The sequence below is a fragment of the Neolamprologus brichardi genome, chromosome 13 (assembly GCF_056152115.1).
Source record: "Neolamprologus brichardi isolate AB-2024 chromosome 13, ASM5615211v1, whole genome shotgun sequence".
NCBI lineage: Eukaryota > Metazoa > Chordata > Actinopteri > Cichliformes > Cichlidae > Neolamprologus > Neolamprologus brichardi.
This window is the reverse complement of record NC_142116.1, coordinates 6677853-6705682: the sequence shown is the minus strand read 5'-3', so window position 1 is coordinate 6705682 and position 27830 is coordinate 6677853. Positions and strand designations below refer to the sequence as shown.

The following is a 27830-nucleotide window of genomic DNA, read 5'->3' as shown; positions in this document are numbered from 1 at the left end:
CTGGATGGGATTGGGGATGGTGCGTTAGTCACCTCAAGGGTGGTACCTCTGTGTTGCACCTTCATGCATCACCATATGAAAAAAGCAAGAGAGCTAAGCTGTGGTACAGCGTGAAGGAGAACGCCCACACATTCACGCACAGGCTGAAACGCACATCCTCGTGGCCCGTGGCAAAAACCCTACCCATGACCCGATTCTGTGTCAGTGTAGGATTGGCCTCGTGCCGAAAGCAGATGAAAGATCCCAAATTACCAAACCGGGCTTAACTCTAACCCCGGTACGTGTACCTCAGTAAGCATATGCAAAATATTCGCCACACCGAAGAGAGAAGGGAGAAGGAGGAAAAATGAGCGTTACCAATCGCACGCTAGGAAAACAAATTCACGCAGCAGAGAAAGAGGGAGGAATTGGAGGTGTGTGTGTGAGTGTGTGTGAGGGGGGGTGTACATGAATATTGAAATAATCAAAGCAGATGCTGTTTGCTGGTTTTTCTTCTTGTTTTTGGAACGCTCGCCACATTTATCACACTCCTTCACCTAGTTTAGTCTCTGTGTCTCCTTCAACACCCCCCTCCTCTCATCCTTCTCCTCCTTCCTTCCTCCTCGCTTCAAGAACATTAAAGTCTCTTCATGGGGCTGCGCCATCGCTCTCTAATGAAAGCGTTTGTTGTCATTTTTCAGATGCGCGGTGTGAAATTAAGCGAGCAGTTTATGTAAGAGCCGTAGCGGGAATCAAATGCTGGGCACACATCGGGCGACGCCAGCTACTTCAATCACTTCAAGCTCATATATATGTTCCTTTTGTTCAGTTCGCTATCTGCCGCACTAAGCCAATTTTCTAGCCAGTCTCGGCATTTAAAAAAGTCTGATTTCTTTCCCTATGTGGTCTTAATTCGTATACCCCCCTCGCCACCTCCTCCCTCCTCATGCTGATAAGTGGAGCCACAGAACGTGGGGGGGTAAAGAGAGGAAAACATACACAGTTGGTTTTTATGCAGGAGCCAGTTAACATTTTTAATGATCCTTCCTTCATACTTTATACACCCTCCCCCCCCAAACAAACACATAAATCAGCCATTTCCTGGAATTTAATAATCTTAAATGAAGTGAGATGAATGTTTTGTTTGCTTTTGCTTTTTTCCCCCGATTATTTCCAAACACTTTTTTTTAACTGTATGTCTATCCTGTTATCTGTCACCAAACAGTCTGTAGTTGTTTGATCTGCATTTGTTTGTTGATTTGTGCTGTCTTTTAATTATTTTTTGACTTAAGAGTAGAGCAAAAAAAAAAAATTTCATAGAAATTAAATAATTTCTAATCTATATTTTATTTATTCTTCACTTCAAGAACACTGTGATGAAGAGTAAGGGTGCTTTTGAAGCAAGATTGCTGGCAAGACTTGCTCCTTAAAAATTAAAAGCTGCAGTCTTAATATGAAGAATTAAAGCACGTTTCCGAAATGCACTGCAAAATAATTTGTACCATGAAAGGGTCTGGTGCTGAATCCAAAGTGTCGATTTACCCCCAAGCTCCGCTGCTTTTTAAACATCACACTGGGAGCACTGCTGGTACAGTTTTGCGTCCAGTGAATGATATTCCCTCCGTTATTTTCAGCCGGGGAAGGTATGAGGAATATTTTGGTTCGTAATCCCGCTGTGCCTGTGCATTTTCTCACATCAGTACTTCAACTCTAACCCCAAATCACATACCTAAAACTTCCCCAGTCCCACCCAGCTCTCCCCCCTCCGCCTCCCCAAACACCCCTCATCCCTCGACTCTCCTCCAAGTCCCTCCGTCTCTCTCTATCCGTCTCTCCCTGTCTTTCTCTGCTCCGTGAGCTGGAAAATTGGCTTCAAAAGGCCACTGCTGTGAACAAGGGCCAGCCACACAGTTGGGCCCGTCCGCTTTATCTTTCACGCCATGGAGGGGGAAAAAAGGTGCCGGTGAGAGAGAGAGAGGAGAAGAATGGAGAAGAATAGTTTTGACCAGTCACTGAAACCAATAACCAGGAGAAAGCTACTTACTAGAAGTCTTTCTTTCTCTCTCTGTGTCTGTCTCCCTCTCTCCCTGTCTCTGCTCTCTTTGCATCTTTCTCCTCTCTTTATTCTTTTCCATTTCCACTCTTTCTCATCATCTTTTCTACATATTTCTGTCTGCATCCCCTTTTCTCTGTCTCTCTTTTGCACATCTGTTCACTCCCTTGCTCACTCTCATTCTTGACCTGATTCATCATTTTTTATTTTATGCTCCCAGAACCAGGGAATGCTGTACATTCACATGCCACAATATACTCTGAAGAGTTCACAGGCAAACAAAGCTTTGCTTTTCTGGACACATTACGATACATCTCTACACCTTTTTTACAGGTCGATTGTTGTTTAAGGGCAGCTTGTTAAAAGAGGTGAAAAAGATTTGGCTTTGTAAATGATTAAGTCCCAGTGATTTGTAAATATTTACTGTGCTATGCTAAGTCTGTCTAAAATCTAAAGAGTAACACATCACCTACATCTTATTGTAGAGATCACACAGCCAACTGCAGGTAAACAGTTTTATCGTTTGTCTTTCTTCCTTTCTGGTCTTTAGAGTAATGTTAGCATTTCAAGATTATATTTTGCCCCTGAAAGGCAGAAACCTCCATAACCCTGCAAGTCTTGAATTTTCTAAAATCTCCTAATCAGTTGTGTTGCCTTCAGGGACATTTTGCTTGACTTTGCTCAGTCCAGATGATGGAATATGAGGCGTACCTTCGACTTAAAGATTACCTGGAGTTACAATGCAACTACACTGGCTGTAGGAGTGTGGGTGCTTCTGGCACTGAATGTCGCTTTTAGCACTATCAAATGCATCCACTAAAATATTGGAGGCATGTTGTACTATTATACTTAAGGCCAGTAAATACAACATAGTTAAATACAAAGGTTCATGCATAAAAAAGTGAAATGTTGAAATGACGGCACTCCGTGAGAATATTCATTGTAACTATATGAAATACAAACGAGTGACAGATATATAACCAAACACAGTACTGGAGGGATGGAAGACCACTCTTCCAAGAGATGCTACCCCCTTAATGTTTTGATGAATGTACCAATAATGCACTCTCAACAAATCAGCCAAAAATCTCCTTGAGGTGTCCAACTGGTTTGAGGTCGTAGTATATGCATCACATTAAGATTGGGAAAATGGATGAGACCACTCAAATAGAGAGAGCGTGATTGTGTGATAAACCTAAAGTCAGAGCATCTTTGTGAGCCCACTAGGGGAATAGTGGGCTCACACTGTGGCAGCTAATCACCTCCTACAGTTTAACGGAGCCATCATCTGCTCACTTCAGCAGTCAACTGTTCAGGATTGCCACTTCTTCTCGATCTTTGTGTTTTTTGAACTTCTTAAAACAGAAGTCCCCAACCCCTGGGCCACGGACTGGTACCAGTCCGTGAGTCATTTGGTACTGGGCCACGAGAGTTGAGACTCGGGAGTGAAATTCATGGTTTTCAGGGTTTCTAACGGTTTTTAGTGTTATTTTTTTTATCGTTTTAATCTCTAACTCGGTTTCCCTGGGTCTTTTCCCGTGTGTTATAAATAAATCTTCTTCTTTTTTGGTACAATTACTGGTTTTATTTTGTTGTATTTATCCGCAACACCTTAAAGAGCAGTGCATGGAAAATATTGTCGGACATAAACTGGTCCATGGCGCAAAAAAGGTTGGGGACTGCTGTCTTAAATAACTTAAATATTTTTATTGGTGAGGGGGGGTTATGGGATTAAGACCTGCAGCCACTCATGGATTGATAGACTCAGGGACTTTTCACAGCCACTGTCTCTATTGAAGCACTAGTCAGTTCAGTAGCCTGGATTCTGACTTCCATAATCCACTTTTCTAGTGACTTTAATCTTTTTCTTTTACTTTCTTGATACCAATTCTGAATTAAATGTGCCACAGAGCAGGATTAGATGATGAATATTATGTGCAATGGTGCTAAAGCTGGTTTAATATTTAAACTGTGAATAATGTTGGTCAGAAATATTTATAGAGGGGCTGAGAGTGTAATAAAGCAATTATCATCAGCTGTGTTATGAATATCCCAACTTGGGTTGAACATGCTGTTATTTTCTCACGTCATACATGTTTTTTGTGCACATTGTACATTTTTAAAAATGTAAATATTGGCTGCTGCAGGTTGAATCCGCCCATGTAGTATTTATTTGTTGGCTCAGAACTTTAGCTGCCTCTGCCCTCTGATCCCTGTTCTTGGAGGGTCATCTGTCAGGTGAAACGGAGCTGAGTCAGCTGCACCTCAGCCCCCGATGGTGGCATGCAGGCTCACAGCAGGCAGCGGGCACTAGCAAGCCGGGCATGCGATGAAAAGCTGAAAGGATGAGATGTAGTTGAAGGGTGGGGGGTGTCACGGTTTGTGGCACTGAGGTAGGTCTTGTGAGTCCAGCGTTCTGTAGGGTGAATACGATGGACCCTCACCTGCTATGCATTTGTGTGCTAGTTTATTTTCACGCATGTGTCACTTTGCAGAAATTAAGCTATCCAGAGAACTGCACCAGCCCCAGGATACACCACCTTTTACATGAATTGAGCCCCTCTACCCTGCTGCTTCAAATAAACACACACATTCACACGCAGCACCCACCCCCTGGGGTGCAGCAGGAGCTAGCTCTGGGGGATTATAGGGAGGAAAAAAAGCTTTCAGGAGGACAGTCATCTGCTTCTCTCCTGCTGTAGACCATGGGCAGGCAAAAAAAACCTGCCTTCCTCCCTCTAAGTCCCTTTTTGGCAATGCCTGCCAAAAAACTGGGCCGAGCAGCTTTGCAAAAGGAAAGGAAGGCAGGCAGGCAGGCAGGCAGCCGATCCTTCTTTCTGTCTACATGGCGAAAAGAAATGGGCTCATTTAGCCAAAGCTGCCACGGTCAATGCAGGGCTCTGATAGAGGCTTTGGTAAGGTGAAATCCTTCCTAAAAAGCTCTTTTAGTGACTGTGTAACTGTTGGACTGATGTTTAGTACAGCCTGTGTTCTCCTGTCATCCACGTACTGTTCCAGGTTTCTTGTGGGTGTTTATCGACACTACCACCCGTGACACGGCCTGTCTCCCTCAATGTCAGTGCTTGTTTGCATAGCAGGACCATTGTACCCACGCAAACTGGTTGTAGGCCAGGCAGAAATAATCTACATTTTGCATTTGACCACTGGTCAAAAAAATTCAAGATTTCTTCATGTATCCAGTGAAAAGGGTTCCTTTTCTTGTCATTTGCCATGTCTATTGCTGAGCTCTTGGCTCCTCACACAGGTAAACAGAGGAGGTTGTTTATCATTATGTGCCAAGCCATGGCATGCTTAGGGAGAAGATGTTGTTGACCTTGAGTTAAAATAGAGCTCTTATCATTAGCTGTCTTGATTGACAGCTGGGTGTTTATGAGCAATATGGAAGGCTCCATTTCTTCCATCTCCAGGGGGTTTGGGGCTGCTGCCACGGCATGACTCATTTCTGTCTTTCTCTCACGTGTCTTTGTCTCTGCCGTTTTATTCTAACAGTTGCAGCACAAAACAGGTTTCAAATTGAAGAGCATGTTAAAACAGCAACAGAAATTACAAGGTCTTTGATGATGAATACAGACTAATAAAAAGATTTTTTTAAATACACTTGATCTACAGTAGATGCAGAGACATGAGGAAGTATTTTTTCCACCCTCTTCCCCTAAAGTTTACAGTAATGTTTTTGTTCCTCGACACTGAGAGAAGACATCATCCTTCAAATCTTGTTTCAGCATGCTGGCATGCCTGTATCAGGAAGGAGGACTATGTTGATTTCAAACTCCACATTGCTCTTCTTGCTCTTTATTACAGTAGCTGTGCTTGAATCACTGTTTAAAATAATCCTTTCCTCACACTGGGCCTTGGTGGCCCCCTACAGTTCATGTCTGGTCTGAAACGTGCCGATTTAAATCCAGTTGTCTTCTGATTGGCTGCCTCTTGTAAACAAAAAGTTTGAACAGCAAATGAGGCATCTTGGGTCAAGCAAATTATTATTACAAATCATCCTCTGTGAATATGTGTACTTAATTTTCATATATGGATTGCATCTCAGAAAGGAATTTGCCAGACCAAACTGTGAAGCCTCCACCGGGGATGTCTGTAGACAGGCGTACCTTCACACATGCTTCCATTTCCTGTGGAAACATTACATGCCAGGATATAGCCGTGCAAAACAAGATTACAAGATCATTTTTCTTCAACTTCGAAATTTCTCTTCATGCCATTATTTCTGAAGCTGTTCCCTTGTCCTCTCTAACTTTTTTCTCCGTCAGGTCCTAAGCTCAGTCCACACTGAAGGCAACCCTCTGGACTGCCGCTTCAGCCTGCTCCAGCCCTACCAGGTCCTAACAGTGGAGTTACCTGCAGGGCCTCAGGGATTCAGAGAGGAGTCCTGGGCTGATACCTGTGTGTATGAATGTGCACGAGGACGCCTGCACCGCCTTTCAGTCACCCGAATCCCGCTGTCATCTCACCCAGTCTCCTGCTCGCGTCACCCCTCTGAGACCACTCTGCTTCTTGGCTTAAGTGACTCCTCCTTAGTCCTGTACGACCAACGACGCGGGATCTCTTTCCTAGCCTCATGCCCCGTGCCGGCCACCCTCCTCGCCTGGCACCCTGCTGGGGCTGTCGTCATGGTAGGGGGAGGACAGGAGGAGCTGATGTGCTTTGATGTGGGCTTGGCACCTGTAAATATGGCGCTCGTATCAGAGGAGGTAGCTTCAGCTCCCACGTTAAGACTAGCTCAGCACCTGCGCTGTTCGGGAGGCCTGGCAGGACTGCAATGGGCGACTGGCTTGGATGGAGGCCCAGAGGGGACAGATATGCTCACACTTTCTTTTCATGGTGGACCACTGGCAGCTTTGAGATTTAGACTAGGTAGGTAAAATAACATTGGACAAAAAAATGGTATTCTGAAATTATGAGGAATGTTTTGTTATTGTCAATCACCACAATCTTGTATAGGAAAAAACAAGGGCTATATAAAGATGCATATTGCTAGTGTGCTGAGACTGTTTGATAGATCTACAAACCATGGATATTGGTTAACTCGTGCTAACTTAACACATATAAATTAAATAGCAAAATCTCATGCACTAAAATTCTTCTTGGATGTTAGGACAATTAATGGCACAAAAAGACTTAAGCTTCAGATAATTGCTATACAAATGCACCAAAACAAACCAACACCAGAAAAACTGATTAGAGGAGGCATCTTGTAAGGTTCAACCTCCTCAAAGTGGCCATGCTACTGACCGTAAACCTAAGTCTAAAGTTTAAGGCCTCCGTTTTGGAGGCCTAGAGACTGGTTAATGACCCTCGTGGTAATCACTGGTTGCTAGGGAGAAAAGTGGGTTCCCTGATCAGCTGATGAGTAGTAAGTTGCCGCAGTCATCTATAGATTGCATAGAAGATGCCAACTTGCCTGCAAACAGCTGGCAACAAAGCTATGTTCAGCTGTCATGGAACTGAAGAGTGCAACGCAAACTGGAAATGGAGACTGTTTGCCTGCAGAGTAGAAGTTGCAGTTTTTTATATGGTTGCAGGGGTAAAGCACATCTTTCATTTTGAAAGCAAACATAGTGTGAGTTTGAGCATTTGCAGACAAGCCAGTGACTTCCATGCAAGGTACGGTTGACCATAGCAAAAGCAATCACAGGGAGATTCCTGGTACAACACCCCATGTAACTGAGGCCTCAACAAATGTGCTGTAAGGACCCCAAAACCTTTTCTGAACTTTGTAAAGTTCAATATTTTAACTTCTAATTCATGGAGATTAACTTTTGGAAATTAACTTTTTTTCCCCCCAAGTTAGCCTCAAGTGCTCACTCAGGCAATTGGAGTTTTTGACATTTGACCTGCTTTTCAGCCCTGGAGGTTGCCACTTGGAATAAACATATGTGTAAAACAGAGGGATAATGAGATCCATTTTTCCTGTTTTACCTGTTTTCCTGTTTGAGTTCTTTGTATTTCTTACTCCTTCTGTCAAGAATAAGTTCCCTCACATTTGTTTAAATTTTACATTACACAGTTCCAAGTAGAAAACACTTCAGGCACAGCCTCCCTTTCCTAATGAAGGTGCCTTCCTCCCTTCAGACACTCTCGCTCTGTTTTGGATCTGAAGCTGTGTCTGAACCCGCCTGTGTGAATAGTGCTGTCAAGCTGGTCGTCCCAGTACCTTTCCACTCCTGAAGGAAGTTAATTTGTTGACAGGCGGGAAGGTTAGCGGGAGTCACGCTCTCAGAGGTCATTCAATAATCGCCCCGGGGCACGAGCCCCCGAGGAGCATTCTGGGATGCATTTTTCCGATAAATCGTTTACAGTTGCTGCGAAGTCCCTCGGGGTCCCCAGATAAAGTTTGCCAATCAAAATTTTTACGAAGCAGCCACCTCACCCTCCGAAGCACACTCACGTATTCAGCATCTTTAATTGTGACTTTGGAAAGAAGATGTGACAGTGGCACGCAACTCTCTACCGAAGTTTGAAAGCAGGAGAGTGAGGGTGGAGGGAGGAAGGTAGTAGAAGTGTGCATTTGAAATGTGTGTTTGAGGGGTGTGTGCGTGTTTGACTGTGTTTGCCTGTGTGCACAGGGAAAGAGGAGGGTGTCTTCCAACAATAGCTTCCGCTCCTCTGATCGTCTGCCAAGTATTTGATGAAGAAAGTCACTGCACGTCTTTTCTCCATGATAATTCTCCCCCCCTTCACACATGTGTGTATTCTTCTATTTCTGTGCTTCTGTTCGTACACACACACACACACACACACACACACACACACACACACACACACAGACTTTCACTCCAACTCATTTGTTTGCTTCTTCTCTGTATTGACTTGTTTCATAAGGCCCGCTACATGACAGAAGGAGTGAGTCGTGAGGCGGTTAGGAAGAAAGACTTGGCCAAGCTCCAAGTTCTCTCTTTTCCATAGGAGGCAGCCCTCCCTGGTGCCCCCTCCCACCCCCACCCCCCTGCCTGCACCGAGTTATCTCATCTGGGCACACGTTGGCCATGGCTGGGCCTGCACTGGTACAGGCTGTGGAGGGGCAGACTGGGGAATGTGCTGCACAGCACCCAAGAAAAAATAGCAATTTCTCTTTTTTGTACAGATGGGAAAACAGGGAAATATTAAAGGACAATGATGTAACTGTGTGTGGAGAATGAACCCAAGCTAATGCTTCTTTCATTGGCAATAAAAAAATTCACTAGGTCATCAAGGTGACTTGGAAGTGAGTTTGTTGATCTGCTGCGCGAGCAGGGTTCATACTCATCTAGCCTGGCATATATTGTTCGTCAAAATTAGTGAGCAGAGTTATCCATCATTTCTAAGATGGGTTTATGGTCTGTCAAAATTACATGTTTGATCGCAACATCAGAAATCCCCACTCGTTTCCAGCGTTTTATTGGGAGCTTCTGCCATTATCTATAGATTTTGACACTCACACCCACTGCACACCGTTATTAGCCACCTGTGCAGAGGTGTGAGAGGAACCAGATACATTACTTCACATGCTAGATTTTTCCTTTTCTTTTTGTATTTGTTGCTCAAGGATTTGTGGCACGTTTCATGTGTGCGACCAAAAGCTACTTCATCATTGTCTTCCCAGAGAGAATGGGCTCTTTGACTGGTTTTTGGAGACAAAAAGTTGATCTTAAAACTGATTAAAACTTGCAGCATAGCCTATCTTAGACGTTTTATATGGGTCCCATTGTCCTCAGTTCTGCATGTGCTTCCACAGTGTGGTGGTTATTATATTCAACTGACACCAAGCCAGAGATGAAACACAAGCCCACTCATAAGCCAGTGCACTCCTCCATGAGGATGGAGCCATCTGAGGCCAGAAGTACTTACTTGAGTAGGTACTTCAGTAGCTTTACTTAATACTCACTTCTAAAAATAAAATCCACATTTGCCTAATACTGTGCCTGAGTGAAACCCCTAGATTGGTACTAAGAAGCCAAAGTCTGCCAAGGAAACATCCCCCCACACCTTTACACCACCAACAACAAAACTGACGTTTGACTCAAGCCAGTGTGACCCTACCATCTAAATATTGCAATAGAAATCTAGACTCAACAGACCAGTCAACTTTTTTTCAAATCTTCCTAATGCCTAAATTAATTGACTTGCTGCCATATGATTGGCTGATTTAGATTATTGTGCTAATGTGAAGTTCAGTAGCTAATGAGTTTATGTGACATAATAGTTCCAAGTTAACACGTTTTGGTTTTTTATGTTTTAGACCAAGGTCTTTCATATTTTTAGTCACGTTTATGCTACGTTCTGTGTTTCTCCGTGCTGGTGCTGATCTTGTCCTGCTCAGTGTTGTTTGTGCACAGTCAAATAAGTCAGTGTGGACAGGTGTGGTCCATTGTCTGCGTCAGCTTAGAGCAGATGTCAGCGCCCAACTCCTGGACTCATACATGCAGTTAAACACATACAGTACCCAAAAATCACACACATACAACTCAGCTGATGTATTAGCCACATTAGCCCACTCTTTAGGGGATTTGGTGGTTTGCTAATTGCCAGCTTGTCATTTTAATTGCTCATACCATCCCCCTGCCCTACAGATACTAATTAGACTAGAATCAGTAGTGAGTTTTTCTTGCCTGCCTGCAGCATGGCCCATTGACAGTACTGCTGTCAGTGATCACCTATTATGCCACTAGCCATGTCCAGAAATTGTTCGGTAAATATATACACTTTAATACGTACACAGCAGAGTGTTAAATGTTGCATGCATGTGAAAAAGGCTATTAGTTCAGAAGTGAGGTGAAACTACTGTCAGAGCATGGTCCTGTACCAACTCGTCTCACGCAAATCAGAATGAGCCAGGGAGTCCTCCATCTGCTGCATTATGTACCTTCGTGATTAAGTGACAATAGAGCATAATTACTCCTGGCATTCAACACCTTCACCTGTATATGTGCTTTGAACTTTAAGAAACAGAGTGAGACACCTCTGCTGCGGTTAAGGGTACAAAATGCCATTCTTCCATTATTCAACATGTTCCTTGTCTGCACAAACAAAAGCACAGTCAGTCATCACTGATCAGAAGGTACAGTCCATCAGAGCAGTCCTCAAATGATCTTGGGGTAAAGGTCACTCTGTGTTATAATATCGTTTGCAGTAGCACACAGACACACCCCATAAGAGGCTGGTTACACCCTGAAAAGGTTTCCATTCTGTTAAAGAGCTAAATATTTCAATAACATGTAGGCAGGTTATTTGAACATATGCTAACATGCACTCTGCTCAGTGTTAAAGGATGAGAAGCTTGCTTTTATTTTGCATTTGCACACAGAAACTGATGGACACAAAGTACACATGAAGGCTTGAACACACTTCCTCTCTAATTGATTGACGAGTCGATGCTGGTCTAACAAATCTAGTGCTGCCTCAGAGTCAGAACTGATCCACTGGACACTCACTTAAGTAACTCCTCCAGGTTATTCTGCACGGTCACAGAATCATTATCACACCAACTGTTAAAGCTTAAACAGAATTTCCCCTCTTTGTAGCACAGAAAGATAAAAATATACAGTATCATTCAGTACTGTGATGGACTGGTATTCATGAGCTGGGATAGGCCTCCAGCACCCGCGCTACCCTAAATTGGATAAACTGTTAAGGGTATAGATGGAAAGGAAAAGATCAATAATCGCATACTGCTCTATCATCAAAATCTTAGAAAAAATATAAAAATAGAAATATAGAAATATAGAAACTAAACAAAAAGGTATAAAAATGAAGCAAAAGATAGAAATACTGAATAAATTATTCCTATTTTTGTTGGTTTCTTAATGCAGATCCTTAAAAGTTGTTCTGAATGAATGCAATAAAACGCATGTATCTTCTATTTCCCAGGATCCATTAGGGCATAAAGGAGTTGCTGAAAATGATGTGAATCATTTAGTGAGGTCTTCACAATGACCTACAGGACATTTTGTACCATTTTGTTAGACACCATCACCATAACGCCAAATGAGGAAAATCTTTTGTGAAAAACATCTTCCTTTCCAATTGATTCTCCGAGAGACTTGGAGAATCAATTGTGTGCTATGTAGCAGCACCTGATTAAACCTCAGTTTCCCAGATATGCATAAATCCTCGCCCTAGAGTTTAAATCTTTTTTCAGTGGTAGTTTTGTCTGAATTTTTGTTTTAGTATGGGACTAGGCTCAAACCATGTATGTGAAACCTGTTGTGTCTGCTGGGTTTTCCCTTAATTCAATGCCCATCTGGATCAAAACTGGATTATTTCATTATTTTTTTTCTTCGTCTTTTCTTAACCACATTATTATTATTTCTTACAAACCTTTCCTCAATATGACAGGAGCTCTCACGGGGGGACAGATGGGTCCAGGGGAGCTGCTGCAGCAGAGGCTACGTTGTGGTCAAGTCAGAGAGGCACTGGGCATACTAGAGGCCATGGACTGGAGCACCATGGGGGATGAGATGTACCGAGGCCTGAGCTCAGTCACCAACCACCTGCTGAGGATGGAGCTGAACCCAGAGAGAGAAGGTGGCTTTGATAGGTTTTACATTTCCTGGTGATGCTTATCAAATCGAAATCGCTGCTTTTCAAATTTCACGAGTCTAACCTAACCTGTCGACTTTCAGTGCTTGAAGATTTTTTTTATTTACCTTTCATTTCGTCTACATTTTGCTGTATTTAGCACCTCCATGTACTAAACCTTATGAATGCTTAGATATATTTGATATATTTCGGATGTTTTTCTTTCAAATCTTAGTTTCCTTTCATTTAGTTGTTAACTTTTGCTTTTAGTCAGTGAGCCTTTGATTTGGAACTGTCTCTCTTATAAAATAAAATTGTATAAAAATCTCATTTTTGTGCAGAAGAACAACAAATTTTACATTGTTAGCTTTAGAAACACACATCCTTAAATATTCTTAGCTAATTTCCATGCAAACATCACATGCATTTCCTAATTTTGTGTGTGTTTCTGATCTGTCTGTAGCCCAGCTAGAAGCAGCTCTGGGTGTGTTTTATGCCCCACCTGTGCCTCTCTCTGATACAGTGATACTGGAGTACAGGGAGCCAATCAGCAAGTACGCCCGGCGCTTTTTTCACCACCTCCTCAGGTAACACCACTCACTCTGTGCTGTTGCTGTGGTCTTAATTAAATGGACTGAGGGAGAAATTTACTTTGTGCATGTCCTCAAGGGGTCAAGGACTGTGTTTTGTCTAGCTCTCCTGAAATAAAAAAAAATGTAGACATCTAAAAAGTAAAAGCATTAAGAGTACATTCCTCAATCAGGTTCCAGATCTCTGAAGACTTTGCACAGACAAATACATACACAGACTATTTTCAAGGGATTACTGGAACATTTTAGTGCAGTTTATCAGCACAGGGTGGAGAATCAGAATAAGAAATAATATCCAAAAACCTCTTTCAGAAACAATTTAACACTGCTTATTTCCTTCTCTTTATTGCTATTAAAAAAATTCTAAAACAGAAATAGCTTTTGAATTTCATTGCACACACATACTGATGCAGCTTTGAGTCATTCATAAGGCAAAGCAGCACGCATGCACCTGTTTAGACTGTTGTTTCATTTTCCCTTCTGCCATGAGAGCCTTTTGAAACGCCTGTTTGACTGAAATAGACCCTGTTGTTCCCACACACTGCTGCTCACTGCTCTCCATCCTGCAATTACCTCCCGCTCCCTCTCCCTCTCTTTCTTTTTCCTCCTCTGTAGCCGAGCTGGAGCGTTGCTTGGCATCCCTCGTCCTCTCCTCTCTTATCACCTACCTGCATTCTTTTTCTCTCCATCAACATCAAATGAAGGAAGGCGCCCCCCTCCCCCTTCCCGCACCTCCTCTCTCTGCTTGTGTTTGTTTGTTTCATGTCGACTGTAGACGGGGAAAGTTGAGGTGTTTTGTACTGGGAGATACAGCTCTCTCTCCCAGCTTTAATTCTGGATAATAGGAAAAGAGCTCGCTATTCTCAGTTCAATTATTGACAGTGTTGAATGCAGAGGTGCATGTGCGTGTCTGTGTTGAGGCGTGTGTCTACGTGCAGACCACAGCAAGCACGTAAATGTACCTTAGACTTATTTAACTATACATTTTCATTCAAAGCATGTATTTTTAGATTGATGATTGTTTTGCTTTCATGTTCAGGGTGTTGTCTTTCTTTTTCACCGTCTCCTTTTTTCTCTGCAGGCACCAGTGTTTCGAGAAGGCCTTCCTCCTCGCTGTAGATTTAGAAGCCAGAGATTTATTCATGGTGAGTAGAAAGAAAATTTCCTTTTATGTGCTTTCTTGAGGGGGAAAAGAGTCACAAAAAGGGTTATTGACATCAAAACAGAATCCACAAGGAAGCCTTTTTTTCTTAAATAAAATATATAATTCCATGGACATTAATTATCAACTAATTTAACAAATGAACTAATGAAAATAGCCAATGATTCAAGGTTTAAAATCGTCCATATTTATGTTTAACTGGGATTTGGTGCTGCTGATCAGTTTTATAGCTCTTTTGAGACCATCTTCCTGTCAAGCCAACTTACTTTAAAGTGAATGCTGCTCACAAACAGACTGTTTACCCAACAAGTGGGTTGCTTACAGTCAAAGCTGTGCATCTGAGACGACCATATAAGGATATCCCTCCTGTCTTACATCATGCAGAACCAAAAGTAAAAAGAACTGTGTGAAATTGAGTGTTTAGCAGAATCTGAACCACAAGCTTCTGGCTAACAGGGATTAACAAACTACGGTACACATATAATATCTGTGATAATATCTCAAATTTATATGCCATTGGCTTTTAAATTAAATGATATTTAAAATATGCCAGTGAAAATAGAATGGTATAGCATGTACCACACATGTTTAAAAGATCCCTTTCTTGCAATTTTAGTCCAAATTACCACTGCATGGACTGAACCTGTTTTCTGCAAATCTCATCATTTGGGGATCGTGTATCCTGAGACCCTGTTAGGACTGTTCATGATGTATAACATGCTTACCGCCATTTTTCTTCATTCATCAATAGCTGTATTTGTTTCGAAATACCTGCTTTATAACATTAAGTATGACACATGTCGGTAGACTATTGTTATACTTTATACTGAGTCTTGTCTTTCTTGGGCACCTTTTATAATGTATTCATTTTCAGCAGTCAGGTTTGAACGATGAAAACTCTGAATCTTTTCTTTTTTTGTCTGTTGAAGAAAGTGTTAAAGTGCAAGGAACCCAACTCATAAAAATAGATGAACGGATACCAGTGAATATTTGGAAATTCTTTATCATAATCACTTATAATATTACAGTAAAAAAAAGTTGTGAGCTCTGATAACTGTTTGTTTAAGCTTACCTTTATGCCTTTTGTAGTTTGAGTCTCTTAAAAAAAATCTGGAATCTGTGTACATGAACCTTTTCATCAGGTCTTCTTAACATGTTTACTCTAGATTATGTTAGTGAAATAAAACACGTTTGGTGTATCTGCTCTAGATGGACTCCTGAGGGTTAGATGTTGACTCATGCGCTATAGGGAGCTTCTCTGCAGCTCTTCCACTGGTATAAAACCTATTATAATTGCTCATTCACTGTTGCACCCTTGTTACTTTCATTTGCACATGACTTGTAACCCATACAAGTGTGTGTGTGTTGCGTGTCAGAGAGCAGGTGTGATCTCAGTATGGGCCTCTATCTTTTCACAACCTCCACGGCCTCAGCTCAGCCTTTTCCTCTCCTCTCATCTTCGCTCTAACTCGTTCTTTCTTCCACTCCACGCTGAAATGCTCCTATGTGTTTGACCCCCTTTTTCATGGGGCCCCCTTTGCTCCATGCTTCACCAACACCCCAGACATTAATACAGACCCTCTTACACACATACACACACTCCTCTTGGTCCCTCAATCACACTGATAGCACTGGTTCCAATTCCCTCCCCACTAAGTAGTGCTGCTGGGAAGCCGAATTGAAAAGGTGGAGTCGAGCCTGTGAACCTTGAAAGAGTGCAAAGGAAAGAGGGGGGCAGAGAGGGGAGGGGAGGAGGCTGTGGTGTAGATGGAAAACTAAATGATAAATGTAACACAAAAATGATGGAAGGGGGAGATGAAACTGTGTCCAGATGAGCGAGAGGGGAGAGAAAGCTGTAATCATAATACATTTCAGTGAAGGGTATGAACTAGCTTTGATGGGTGGAGTCAGTTACAGGACAAATCAGCCCGAGCGGAAGGCGGCCTGTACTGTCAGCAAAGTAGAGGTCAAGAAAATCAGTCCAGAAAGCCTCTGCCATATTTTCCATAAAGCTTCATGTACTTTCACAATCTTCTTCTGTCATCTTTTTTTAAAAATGATTCGATGCAGACATGATAACTTGTATCTTTAGTCAGAAGCACTAATGTGATTGTAAAACATACCTCTGTCATTGCTCTAAATTCTTCTTTGTCTGCCATATTTTCTTAAAAACATCAAGATTATAGCTCCCATTTTTAGCGACTATAATTTGTCATATATTTGAAAAGATATGGGACACAATAAACAGTGTGGCTCTGACAGCGATAGAGAAGCCTTCCTAAATAAGCTTCATCTCAGGTAAAAATCCACACACCTTTTTGAGTAATGTTGCCCCTAAACAGACAAGAAGATCTAGTTAGATCACGAAATTGTGATTAGTGTATTACTAACTGGTAAAATGAGGCTTTTTCTTTTTTCTTAAAAAAAAAAAAAAAAAGCGATTTCCCTCGCAGAGAGGATTTGGGTCACAGCAGCAAACAGAACGTGACCTTGAAGCCAGATTGTGTGAAGCTGGTGTGATTTTTATCCGGTACCGTTGTGTCAGTGTCCACTGGCTCTCGGGACTGGGCGAGATTTCATGGGTATGGTTGTGGAGCGAGGTCACTCACTTCTTGTTTGAGAAAAGTAAATGTAAAAAATCTACGCATGGAGATAAATGCATCTCTAACATATATAAATATAAAAGTGATGTATGTGGGAGAGCGGTTTCTATGGATTGGTTTGCTATGCTGATTTTAAATTCAGCATATGTAGTGTTTATGTTGCAGAGGTGACATCTTTCTAAGCTCTTGAACATCTGCCCTATTTTACTCTCCTTTTTTCTGTTTCTTTTACAAACAAATTTCAGAGACAGAATTACTAAGCATCTGCAGATCCCTTTGTGATGGCCCATTATGGGAATTCTCACCAAATTTAACAGATAATTGCAAGTCCTTGTCATGCTGGATCTGTAACAAAGTTCAGGCTCAGTCACAACAACCTTTTTCAAGCACTTTTTTGCCTCAGCGACCAAGAGAGCAGCACCTCATTGTGCACAAAGAGCGAAAGAGAGAAGAGCGAGAGAAGGAGGACGTTGACATTTCACCCCTCGCTCTGTCCTTCTGTCTAATTAGGTTGTGTTGTTGCTTTAACCCGCTGGTTTGCCGATCGAGTCGAGGTGGAGGAGGTTAATGAGGGCAACCCCCACCTTCGCCAAACTCTTTTTAACTACCAAACTCGCCCATAGAACTCAATAACGCACCGTCGACTTGGTAAAGAGCACACACATGCACACAGATAACGTGCTCACCTCTTCTAGAAATGCTCAGCATGATACACCCCCTCTATCATCAGACCCCTGTCCCCTCTTGCCCCATTGTTTCCCAGCTAACAATAGAGGCCCTCCAAGCCTTTTTTCCCCAAAAGAAGAAACCTTTTGTTAAAATGAAACACTTGTGTCGGGTTAAATTGAGGGGGAGGAGGAATTGGTGGTGGTGGTGGAGGTTGGTGGGGTGTATGAAGAGTTGGTAGTGGGGGTTACTGAGTCGTTTGCATTTTTTAAAAATAATTGATGCTGTTTAGTAGCTCCCTAATTAGCCTTTGATAATGAGTCGATAATGTAACCAATTAGGTCATTCGTCAGCCAAGTCAAGTTTTCTTTCCCTCCACCACCTCCCCTTTTTCTTCTTCTTCTCTTCCTGGGTTTTTTTGGCTCTTGATGTAGCTTGTTAATTAAATCAAATTGTGTGATAGCCGAAATCTGATGCCGGCTCTTTTGTTCCCCAGTGAGGGCTTGTACTTTTTCTTGTTAGATACACAAGCAGTAAGGCGAGCTGCATGTTTTCGGTTCACCCTCTATCTTCCTCTCCTATCTGATGCCAGGCTTGGCAGTGCTGTAGGTGGAGGAGGAATTGCACATCTTTGGCAGTAAGCTCATTGTTGTTGCTCAGATAAGCAATTAGCACAATTAAAGTCCTTAAGGCCTATCAGATAGAAGTCAAACGCAAGACTCCTGGATAGCAGATGTGTCAGAAAACAAATGTGAAACGGATACGCTCGTGTACAGAGGATTAAATGATGTCAGGTTGTTAATATGTTTTTGTGTGCATGTGTTTGCACCACCCAGCAAAAACTAATTTGGTTAAAAAAGTAAAAGGTGAAAAGGCATCTTTTCACATCATTGATAAGATTTCCAAAAAACAATTTACATGTAGATCTGTTTGAAAACTGAAAGGAAATCTCTTCCTCTTCAGCAGCTTGGCAAATGTGCTGTTTGGTAATATTGAGTTTGGTGTGCTGAAGGTGTAAGTTTTGACTGTGCATAGGCTCACACAATAAACTATCACCTCATAGCAAAAAGGTTCCTGGTTTGATTCCAGCCAGTGTATAGAGTTTGTGCATTTTTCCTCCAGAGACATGTATGTTTGGATGAGTGGTGATTCTAAGCCGGTTGTGGATGAGCAGTGGAGAATGTGTGATTAGTAGCATAAACTGCTTTGAGAGGTAAGTGAGACTAGAAAAGTGCCAATGCTTTTCCAGTCTGGTCACATTAGTCTGCATAAATGGATGGATGTTGTGTGGCTATCTGATCACAACCATTCGACAACCAATTAATATGTTGTGATAAAAAAACAAATAAAGTCTCTGCAGATTGGCAAGTAGAACTGTTACTGAGATTACTGCTGAAGTGTAGGAAAAATGCTTGGAAAACCATCATAGTAACTCGATAGTATATCTATATCAACAGAGCAAGGAAGCCTATCCTATCGGTTTATTCTGTGTGCAGACTTTTTGGGGTCACCTATTTGAATTTTTCACCAAACTCTATTTTTCCTTTCCGCTTTTGCAGCAGTGTTCAGGCTTGATGATTTAAGCAGTGTGAATGATCGTTGTGAGGCTCAGGCCATTTCATTATTACCACTGTTAGCAAGAAAAATTCTGCTGCAGTCCTGGAAGTCTGAGACACATCCAACCTTCGATAGGTGGCTGAAGGAATTAGGAAGTGCGTGACACCTAGAGAAAAGTAGATATAGTATGTTTTTCAGGTCTTTTTCAGAAAATGTGGTTACTAATCACCAGTCTGATAGGAAAGTTGTAATTAAACTTTACTGATCTTCAGGATTAGCAGTCACACTGCACTATGAATACTTATGTATCATAGTTTGTATGTGAGCCTCTGTCATTGTTCTCTCTGTTTCATTTTTGCATATTTAACATCTTTAAATATGTCACGACTGGACGATCTTTGGTAGAATTGGGTGGGTGGAATTTTGTCCAGGCTTCTTCTCACTATTTAACTGATTATTCGTTGGCAGCCGTTAAATGATAACTGTGTCCTTAAACATTTCAGCAGCCACCTGAGCTCAAAATTTAGTTTATTATTTAGTTAGAACTTGTAGGACTCACAGCTATTTGTGTGTGTTTATCACCAGGGATAGCCGACTAGGTCCAGGTAGATATTTTCCAGTGTGTCTGCTTCAGAGGTAATCATCAGGATTTAATGCCACCCCCATGAATCAAAGAGCAAAAGCTGTGCCCGTACTCATTCACTAATCCCTGCATGTTGAGATTTCAGACGTGTATAAGTGACCATCATCATTTTGACTCCGGGCTCACAGGTGCATCACTGGAATTCACAGAGCTATCAAATGCCAGGCATTACAAGAAATAAACCACATGATCGAACTGACCTTTACGTGTAACGCTGCAATTTGAATGTATGAGTGGAGTATGCGTGTACTGCAAATATACCAATAACCCATTGCTTTTCAAGTGATGTGTTGTCCATGTCCACCCACTTGATTTGCTTTTATTAAAATAAGAATACATTCATATTTGGTTGTTAGTTTGATGTCACAAATGGGCATTGATTTATAAGAATAAACTGTAAAGTTTGAGGCAATAAGGAAAGGCACTAAAAATGCATTGAAAATTACAGAAGAATTAAAAATCTACAAATATCTGATTATTATTATTATCTGAATTATTTTGCAGTCTCTGCAAACGGCCACACATCCATAGGACACTGAGTTTATATGCTGTTATCACTCCATAATAAGCTTTTGTGCACACATGCTCGCCTAAAAAAGTGCAGTGCATGCATGCATGCATGTGTATGCTCATTCTCATCGATCCCGAGTCCAAAGCCAACACGTCACACTGCAAACATACAGACACGAGCCCGTCAGTTAATGTGCTGTAAGCGCTGCTGTGTGCCAGTTAACCTAATCCCTCATTTATTTGGAGGTAACCCAAATATCAGGCAATATCGGGCTCTTAGCATCCACCACCTCCCTCCCCTCTACTCCCCAAATATGGCCCACTAAAACGCCCCTCTTTATCGGTGCGGTTAGCTGGCTCGCTGCAACCCCTAAAGCTCTTATATAAATAAGATTAGTGTCGCGTTTGAGCGTTGGGGAATAAGAGGTGTAATATCTGATGGTTTTATATGCAGTATTATTGTTATCCCTTCTTAGTCGGGCTGATACTCCTCTTTCTCTTTCTCTCTCTTTCCAGCTCTCAGTTGTCTCTCTATCGTTTCGCATTTGTTCACTCGTCTTTCACTGGGTCTCTTTCCTCAGATTCAGACAGCATTATGAGGGGCTAAGCTGGAATAAAGCGCCCCAACATCAAATGTTCATATTGTTCTGTTCTGTCTGTCATCCCGCTCTCTCTTTCTCTCTCCTTGTTGTTGTGAGTTTTGCTTCTCTTTCGTCTTTTTACGTCTTGTTCACCCTCTCCCTTCCCTTGTGCTCTGTCACTCACGTGCCTCTCCATCATTTCACTGTACTGCCTCCTCTCCCTCCTCGTCTGTTTAATCTTGTGCTGCTCTGTTTGTTATCAATTAAGAAGCCTCACTCATATCTAATTGAGGGGCCATGTCTCCTCGTTCACAGGGGCTCAATTGGCCACCTCAGTCCTGGGAGCCGATTTAGGCTCTTTTGAGGCCATTTTGTTGTCGGCCATTTTCACATTTCCTCCTAACTCTTCGCCACAGAGGGCAGGCACCACACTATAATTACCCAATCTGTTCCCATTCATACTCCTCAATTTCAGCACGTCTCTCCCACTCTCTTTCCCCTTTACTCTCGCTCTCTGTCTGCTTCAATCCCTCTCTGCTCCACACCTCTTTTGGAAACTAGCACCCCCCTCTCTCTTTCCTCTGGGGGTACAAAAGCTGGGTTACAATATGGGGGTATTAGGGCCGGGTGCAGACTCAGCTGGGGGCTGGCTTTAGCCAGCTGAGGGTTATCCATGGCGAGCCCTGAGTCACGGCAGTGATGTCCTGTGATGTCGCTGAGGCGGAAGACTTTCCTTAACACGCTGTACCCTTTGATGGAGCCTCAGGCCCTGCACTCAGCCCGGGGAAACCCTGCGACTCTCACTCGACCCTCGTGGGGTGCCAGGATGAGGGTTTGATTCACTCCCACTTCAATCAATTCAAGAGGTCGAATGTTACAGAGGTTCTGCCATTATTACTGCACAGACTTTAACATTTTCTCACATTTGTATAGTTTGTAAATTTGGCCTCTTCAGCAGCGTTGCTAACACATTCACAGGATGCAACAACTGCAGCAACACGGTGATGATGCTCCCAGTGTCTTTACATGAAAACAACAAAGCCAACCTTTAACATCTGCCCTCACAAATGTACAACAAGTGATCATCGTGCAGGATATGAAGCATAAAGCTTTCTTCCTTTTATTCTGAAATTCATTGAATGAACTAAGCTGCTTCACTCTCAAAATACACGCAAATTATCTATAGACTGATCATTATAGTATGCTGTATTTGCCTTTGATATCCAAAAAGTCTGATTAATTGGGTGTCCCTGAAAGCTTAACACACATGCAAATTAAGAAAATGCCTGAAAACAATTTGACAAAACAAAGTGAATAAACACAACCAAATACAGAGCTCCCAGGGTCTTTCTACACTATAAACCTTTTTTTTTTTAGTATTCATATTTATCATTTCTAGATAAAACCTCTTGCGAAATATGCCTCGGTTTTCAAGGTGGTCCAAGCAAGCATTCATACAGTGAATGGAAAACCTAATAACATAAAACAACCAACAAACCAAAAGAACAAAGAGTCCAGAAAAAAACAAAGTTTCATTTAATTTTTTAAACAAGTGACATGATAACAAGCAGTGGGTATTTAAAGGTAATTAATTTATTAACTAGAGGACAATTACAAGTATCTGATGTGACATATAGTTTAAAAAAAAAACTTCTCTTTGTTTGATGTTGGTCAAATTCAGACAGTTCATAAAGGGAAAATAAAGTTGAGACCTCAACTAATGTTTGGAATTTCTACTTTCAACTTCAGTGCATAACAAAACTGTAAGCTTGAAGGTGAAAAGCTCGGGCTCTTTGAATGGGAGGATTTAGAAACACGTCTCATTTTGTTCATTATCAATCCAGAGTGTGAGTTAGAGGAAAAAAATGGCAGGGGAAAACTACAGTTTTACTTCCATCTGATCAAAATTGCAAATGAGAACGTCTCAGCTGCAGCTCTTCCAAATCTGATGCAACAGAAACGTCTCTCTGAACGTACCAGGCTGGACAGCCTTCAATAAATCTGCACCAGTTGTGTTTTTGTAACCTGGACACAGAACGTGTGGCTCTAGGGGGAAAGGCTCTTTGCAAAACGCTAGAAGCACCTCCTTTATTTTATTTGTTTCTGGCATTTTCGAAGCACATCACTTTAAAAAAATAGATATTTTTGTATTTTTCCACAATTTAATAAATAATGAATTGACCTCTGCCTCGCTTGTAGAAGCAGATGTAATACTCCTACTAGTGAGATGTAATACTCAGTGTGGTTGTTAATGAATATGTGGCAGCGCTGGGCTTTAAATCAGCCACCCTCAGACATCATTTAACCACATTATCTCCATCTTTGTGGCCATGTGAGACTCAAACAGAGAGATACAGAGGATACATGCTGTTTCCAATATTGTCGCTGGCTGATATCGTAATGTGCTCAGCTGGATATGTTTCTCCGTAAAGAGAGAATACCAGCGTTTCTGAAAGGTGAACAGTCCCTCGTCTCCTCTCACACTTTTGAAATGTGACTGATAACATCCTCCGTAGTTCAAAACCAGAGAAGCGGGCGTGATTGTGTGTGCGCGTGTGTGTGTGCAGGAGGTTGGTGATGGTGCGAGGCGCAAGCAGGCTGATTTCAAAGTTTTTTGAGGAACCGGCATTTTATCCAAACCGGTGCTCCTTCTGATGTTGGGCTTCAAACGGTTCATTTTTTCCTCCTGTCATTTCATCTGTTTCTTCCTTCTCCCGCCAAAATGCCGCATCTCCCCCACCCAAAACCCCTCAAATAAAAAAAACCCCTATTGTCATCTGAGCCTAGATTCATTTTAGATTAACGTTCACGTTTCTTTCTTTCTTGCATTACCTTCAAAGGACCTCCATTATGTTGCCAGTGATAAGGGCGAGCTGGTGCTAGCAGATGTGGCCAAGAGGAAAGCTAATGAAATCGAGGCCCGGACCATTGCAGGCAACGGTAAGAAAAGTAATCATCATGTCTAACCAAAAGACACTAAATGTGACTCGTTATTTCTCCTCACATCTGAAATGGGAGGTGGATACCTGATAACCTCTGTAACTCACCCACTGTGACACACTTTTCTCACATCTAAGAGCAGATTTTTTCTCTAGCCTTCCTTTAACAGCACAGAGGAGAATCATGCTTGCCAGAGTAAAGCTGTGTCAAAACTCTGAAAACATGTGCTCATTTGGTATATAAGAATGAGCAAAAGTGAGATTCTGCAGGAAATATTTGTCACAAATGATATAAAGTGATGACTACACAGTGGACAATTAAAATTTAGCCCCACACCGTAGATATTTCAAGATTACGTTTTATACATTTAAGACAAAGTCTTTAATGTCAGGCTAATGAAACGTAGTCTGACGCCAGCAAGAGGAGGAAAGACCCAGCTTTTCTGTCATTTTCAGCCTCTGCTGCTGCCCTTTGACAAACACTCCCGAAAGCACATACCAGAGGGGATCAAGCTACGTTCCTGATTACACACACACACACTCAAAAACACACCACACACACACAACTCCTCACAGAAGCTTTGAGGGCCAACGGGTGAGCAGACTACATTCAAATTTGTGAGGGAACTAGATGAACATGTCGGAAGAGTCCTTCATTGGTGCTTAAAACACACTGGAAGGCTGTGCGTGTGTGTGTGTACTCAGACATCCAAATGAAGCAAGAGAGGTATTTAACTCGACTGTATAAGGTCAAACCCCTACGGCTGAGTGTCTGTGTGTTTGTCTGTGAATGAAAATGAGCGCTTGTCTAACTGTGAGGCCTGTTTGCATGCAGTTTTCTTTTTTTATATTTCAAATGTGATGCGTAAAACGCACACTCCTTCTCATAAGCCTCTTAATTATGTCCTCGATGATTTGCCTCCATCACCTGCAGCGTGTCCTATCCTTGGACAACAGCACTTTAGAGCAAGAGGGACAGAAGGGAGAAAGAAAAAGGAGGCATGACAGTGGGAATAAGGAGGAGGGTGAAAAGGGAAAATAAATAACAAGTGAGGAACGAAGAAAGTGTAGATAAAGTGTAAATAAAGAAGAGGGAAAACATCAAATATTAACTTGCCAAAGTAAAGAAAACAAAGAAATTAATGAATATTAAACACAACGTTGGTTTGTATGGCCTGCCTATAATTTTCTTTCACAGTCAGAAGTCTGGGTCCTGATCAGTTCTCACAACTTCACTGAATAAAAGGATAATATTCAGTGCAAACTTATCTACTTGATTCAAAGCTTATTCTGTGTTGCTGCATAGCAGTAGATGATGTTTCTACAGCATTGAAGCTTCATTATGTGTCACTAGATTTTACTTTACTTGTAATTCGTAATATGGGACATAAAGTCGGTAAAAAGAAAGTACATTGCAAGTCTTTACATAAAAGGGGATAATACACATTGCAATACAAATTGCAGCTACCTGTGGAAAAACCCGAAAACTGGTGGTTGTAAACACCCGTCTTTATTGATGTAAACTGAGGTGCAATCACAGGGTATAGAGGAAAATAGTTAAAGTCCCGTCACAGTATTTGTCAGGTTGAGGTCTGGAGTGGGCCATCGCAACGCTGATTCTTTTCTTTTTCCAGCCATTCTGTTGTAGATGACCCAAATTCGGCCAAGCTTTATCTATCACACAGATGGCCTCATATGGTCGATTCAGTGATTGGAAGATGCCCAGGTCTTGTGGTTTCAAAACAAGCTCTAATCATCACCCCTTCACAGCCATCCTGACAGTTGGTATGAGGTATTTATGCTGATATGCAGTGTTTGGTTTTCATCAAATGTGACACCAAACATCTCCACTTTTGTATCATCTGTCCAAAGGACATTATTCCAGAAGTCCAGAAATCCAAACTTAAACCATGCCGCCATGTTGTTCTTAGAGAGACGAGGCTTTCTTCTGGAAAACCCTTTCAAGTAGTCCATACTTGTTCAGTCTTTTTCTACTTTTACTGTCATGATTTTTACAATTTAGCATGATAACTGAGGCTGTAGAGAAATGTACCTCTTGGTTTTTTGCAGGTTCTCTGAGCATTGCATGGTCTGACCTTGGTGACATTAAGAGTTAACTTGCATGCACAGTCCTGTGAAAACTCGTTTTCATGTGATTATACTGTAAATTAAATAAAAAAAGTTTTCTTATTAAAGTTTATTTAATCAATAGATTTTTTTTTAAATGACATAGTCAGCCGTCAGGAGGTCTGAATTCATTTAGAAATCACACACACTCATGACAGTGACACCTAGTGTTGTCACAGCCCTTGATGAAGACGGTTAAACTGATCCCATTTTATAAGAGTGTGTCCCCTTGTATGTTAGACAGACAAGCAGACAGCATATTAACAGAGCAGAAAAGCCAGGTCATAAATAATGAGTGGCTTGCTTCAAGCAGAGGGCTCCAGTGAACAAGTCTCGCTTTACAGACACACACGCATGCATGCATGCATGCACGCGTGCACGCACAACACTCACACATTTATCATTGGGCATGTGCAAGCCCCTAAAACAGAAGCAGTAAACGGACTGATTGTTAAGGAAACCACTTTAACTTTTAAGGTGGCTGTAGCTCAGGCGGTATAGCAGGTCATCTACTGATCGTTGGTGGTTCGATTCCTGGCTTCCCCCTAGTCTGAATGCCAAATATCCTTGAGTAAAATACTCACCCCAAGTTGCTCTTCGATGCATCCATCGGAATATGAATGTGTCTGAATGTTAGTTAGGAAGCACGTGGTAACAGCTTAGGAAAAAGTGCTTGTGCGAATGGGTGTCATTGGGTGATTGCACAAGTCGTGTAAAGCGCTTTGAGTGTTCAAGATAGAGTAGAAAAGTGCTAAATAAGAACCAGTCCAAGGTAACGACAAGAAGTCAACTTTCAAGTTTCGGTGCCTTTCAGGGTTTTCAGTTAAATTCAGTCCGTACCTGCATGTACTAATATGTGCTTTGCAAATTAATCAGAGTGTTGTTTGCTGTTAAAATATAAATAACATCTGCAGGTATGTCTGGTTGTTCTCATCATCACATGGTCTCCTCCTGATTCCTTCCTCACTGACTAAACACAGACTGTGTCATCAGTCACATGTTCTCTGTGCACAAAGTTCCCACAGTGCAGCTTCAGTCACCTTTGCCCCACATTGTCAAAAAATTCCGTTCAAACACACTCAAGAAAGTTGTTTGTTCTCAATAGAAATCAAGCAGACACACATGTTTGTGTAAACGTGTTCTGGTGGTCGTTTGAAAGCAGATCAATTCTAGTTTCTTGCTGCTCAAGAGAAACTTAAAAACAGCTCGTTTTGTTTGTGAAATCTGAAATGACCTCTATTAGGTCAACCTGTTGTTATGACAAAAGCATAAGCATGACCTAACCCCAGCTTTGTTCTGAGCTTTGAAAGAGTTTTTCCTCCCTCTGTACGGATTTCGGTCATGAGTGGCCAGCAGTAACTTTCACTGGAGTACCTGTTACACATTTTATTTGGTCAGTTAGTTAGTTTTGTTTCGTTTTTTAGGACAGATGGTGGGGGACCTGTTCTAAGGCAACAGTGTAAGACACTATTTAACTGAACAGCATGTGTATTTTGTTCACATCTGTTTTCTTGCTTTAAAATGATAATTTATTCCATGCATCCTTCAGTTTTCTTAACTGCTGATCCAATCCAAGGTTATGAAGATGCAGCCTATCCGGGGTGAGAGGGACAGGTTACCAGTCTATCACCAAACTAACTTCACCCACTCAAAAAAACAACAACAGAAAAACAAGAACCAAATGATTGGTTATTTCCTTTACATTACTTACACCGGGCCTTTAGATTGATTCATCATCACTGATGATGATAGATTGGTTCTGTGGAATCGTTTGAGGAACCAAACTGTAGTTTTCAGTCAAAGTTTGCTGCATCCAAGCTTAAAGATGTTGCATCAGATTAGAAATATTCTTGTTGAGGTTTTTTTTTTAGTTGTGAACCATAAATTTGT

At 41.8% G+C, this 27830-nt stretch overlaps 1 protein-coding gene across 1 annotated transcript in view; it reads left to right on the top strand.

Moving 5' to 3' along the window:
• The window catches only part of wdpcp (WD repeat containing planar cell polarity effector), an 87543-nt gene that overhangs the window by 48469 nt on the left and 11244 nt on the right, over positions 1-27830 (top strand). The window contains exons 10-14 of the mRNA XM_087850043.1: positions 6316-6919; positions 12380-12568; positions 13026-13149; positions 14234-14297; positions 23715-23814. Of these exons, the coding sequence (XP_087706169.1) occupies positions 6316-6919; positions 12380-12568; positions 13026-13149; positions 14234-14297; positions 23715-23814 (1081 nt within the window). The remainder of the gene's footprint in view (positions 1-6315; positions 6920-12379; positions 12569-13025; positions 13150-14233; positions 14298-23714; positions 23815-27830) is intronic.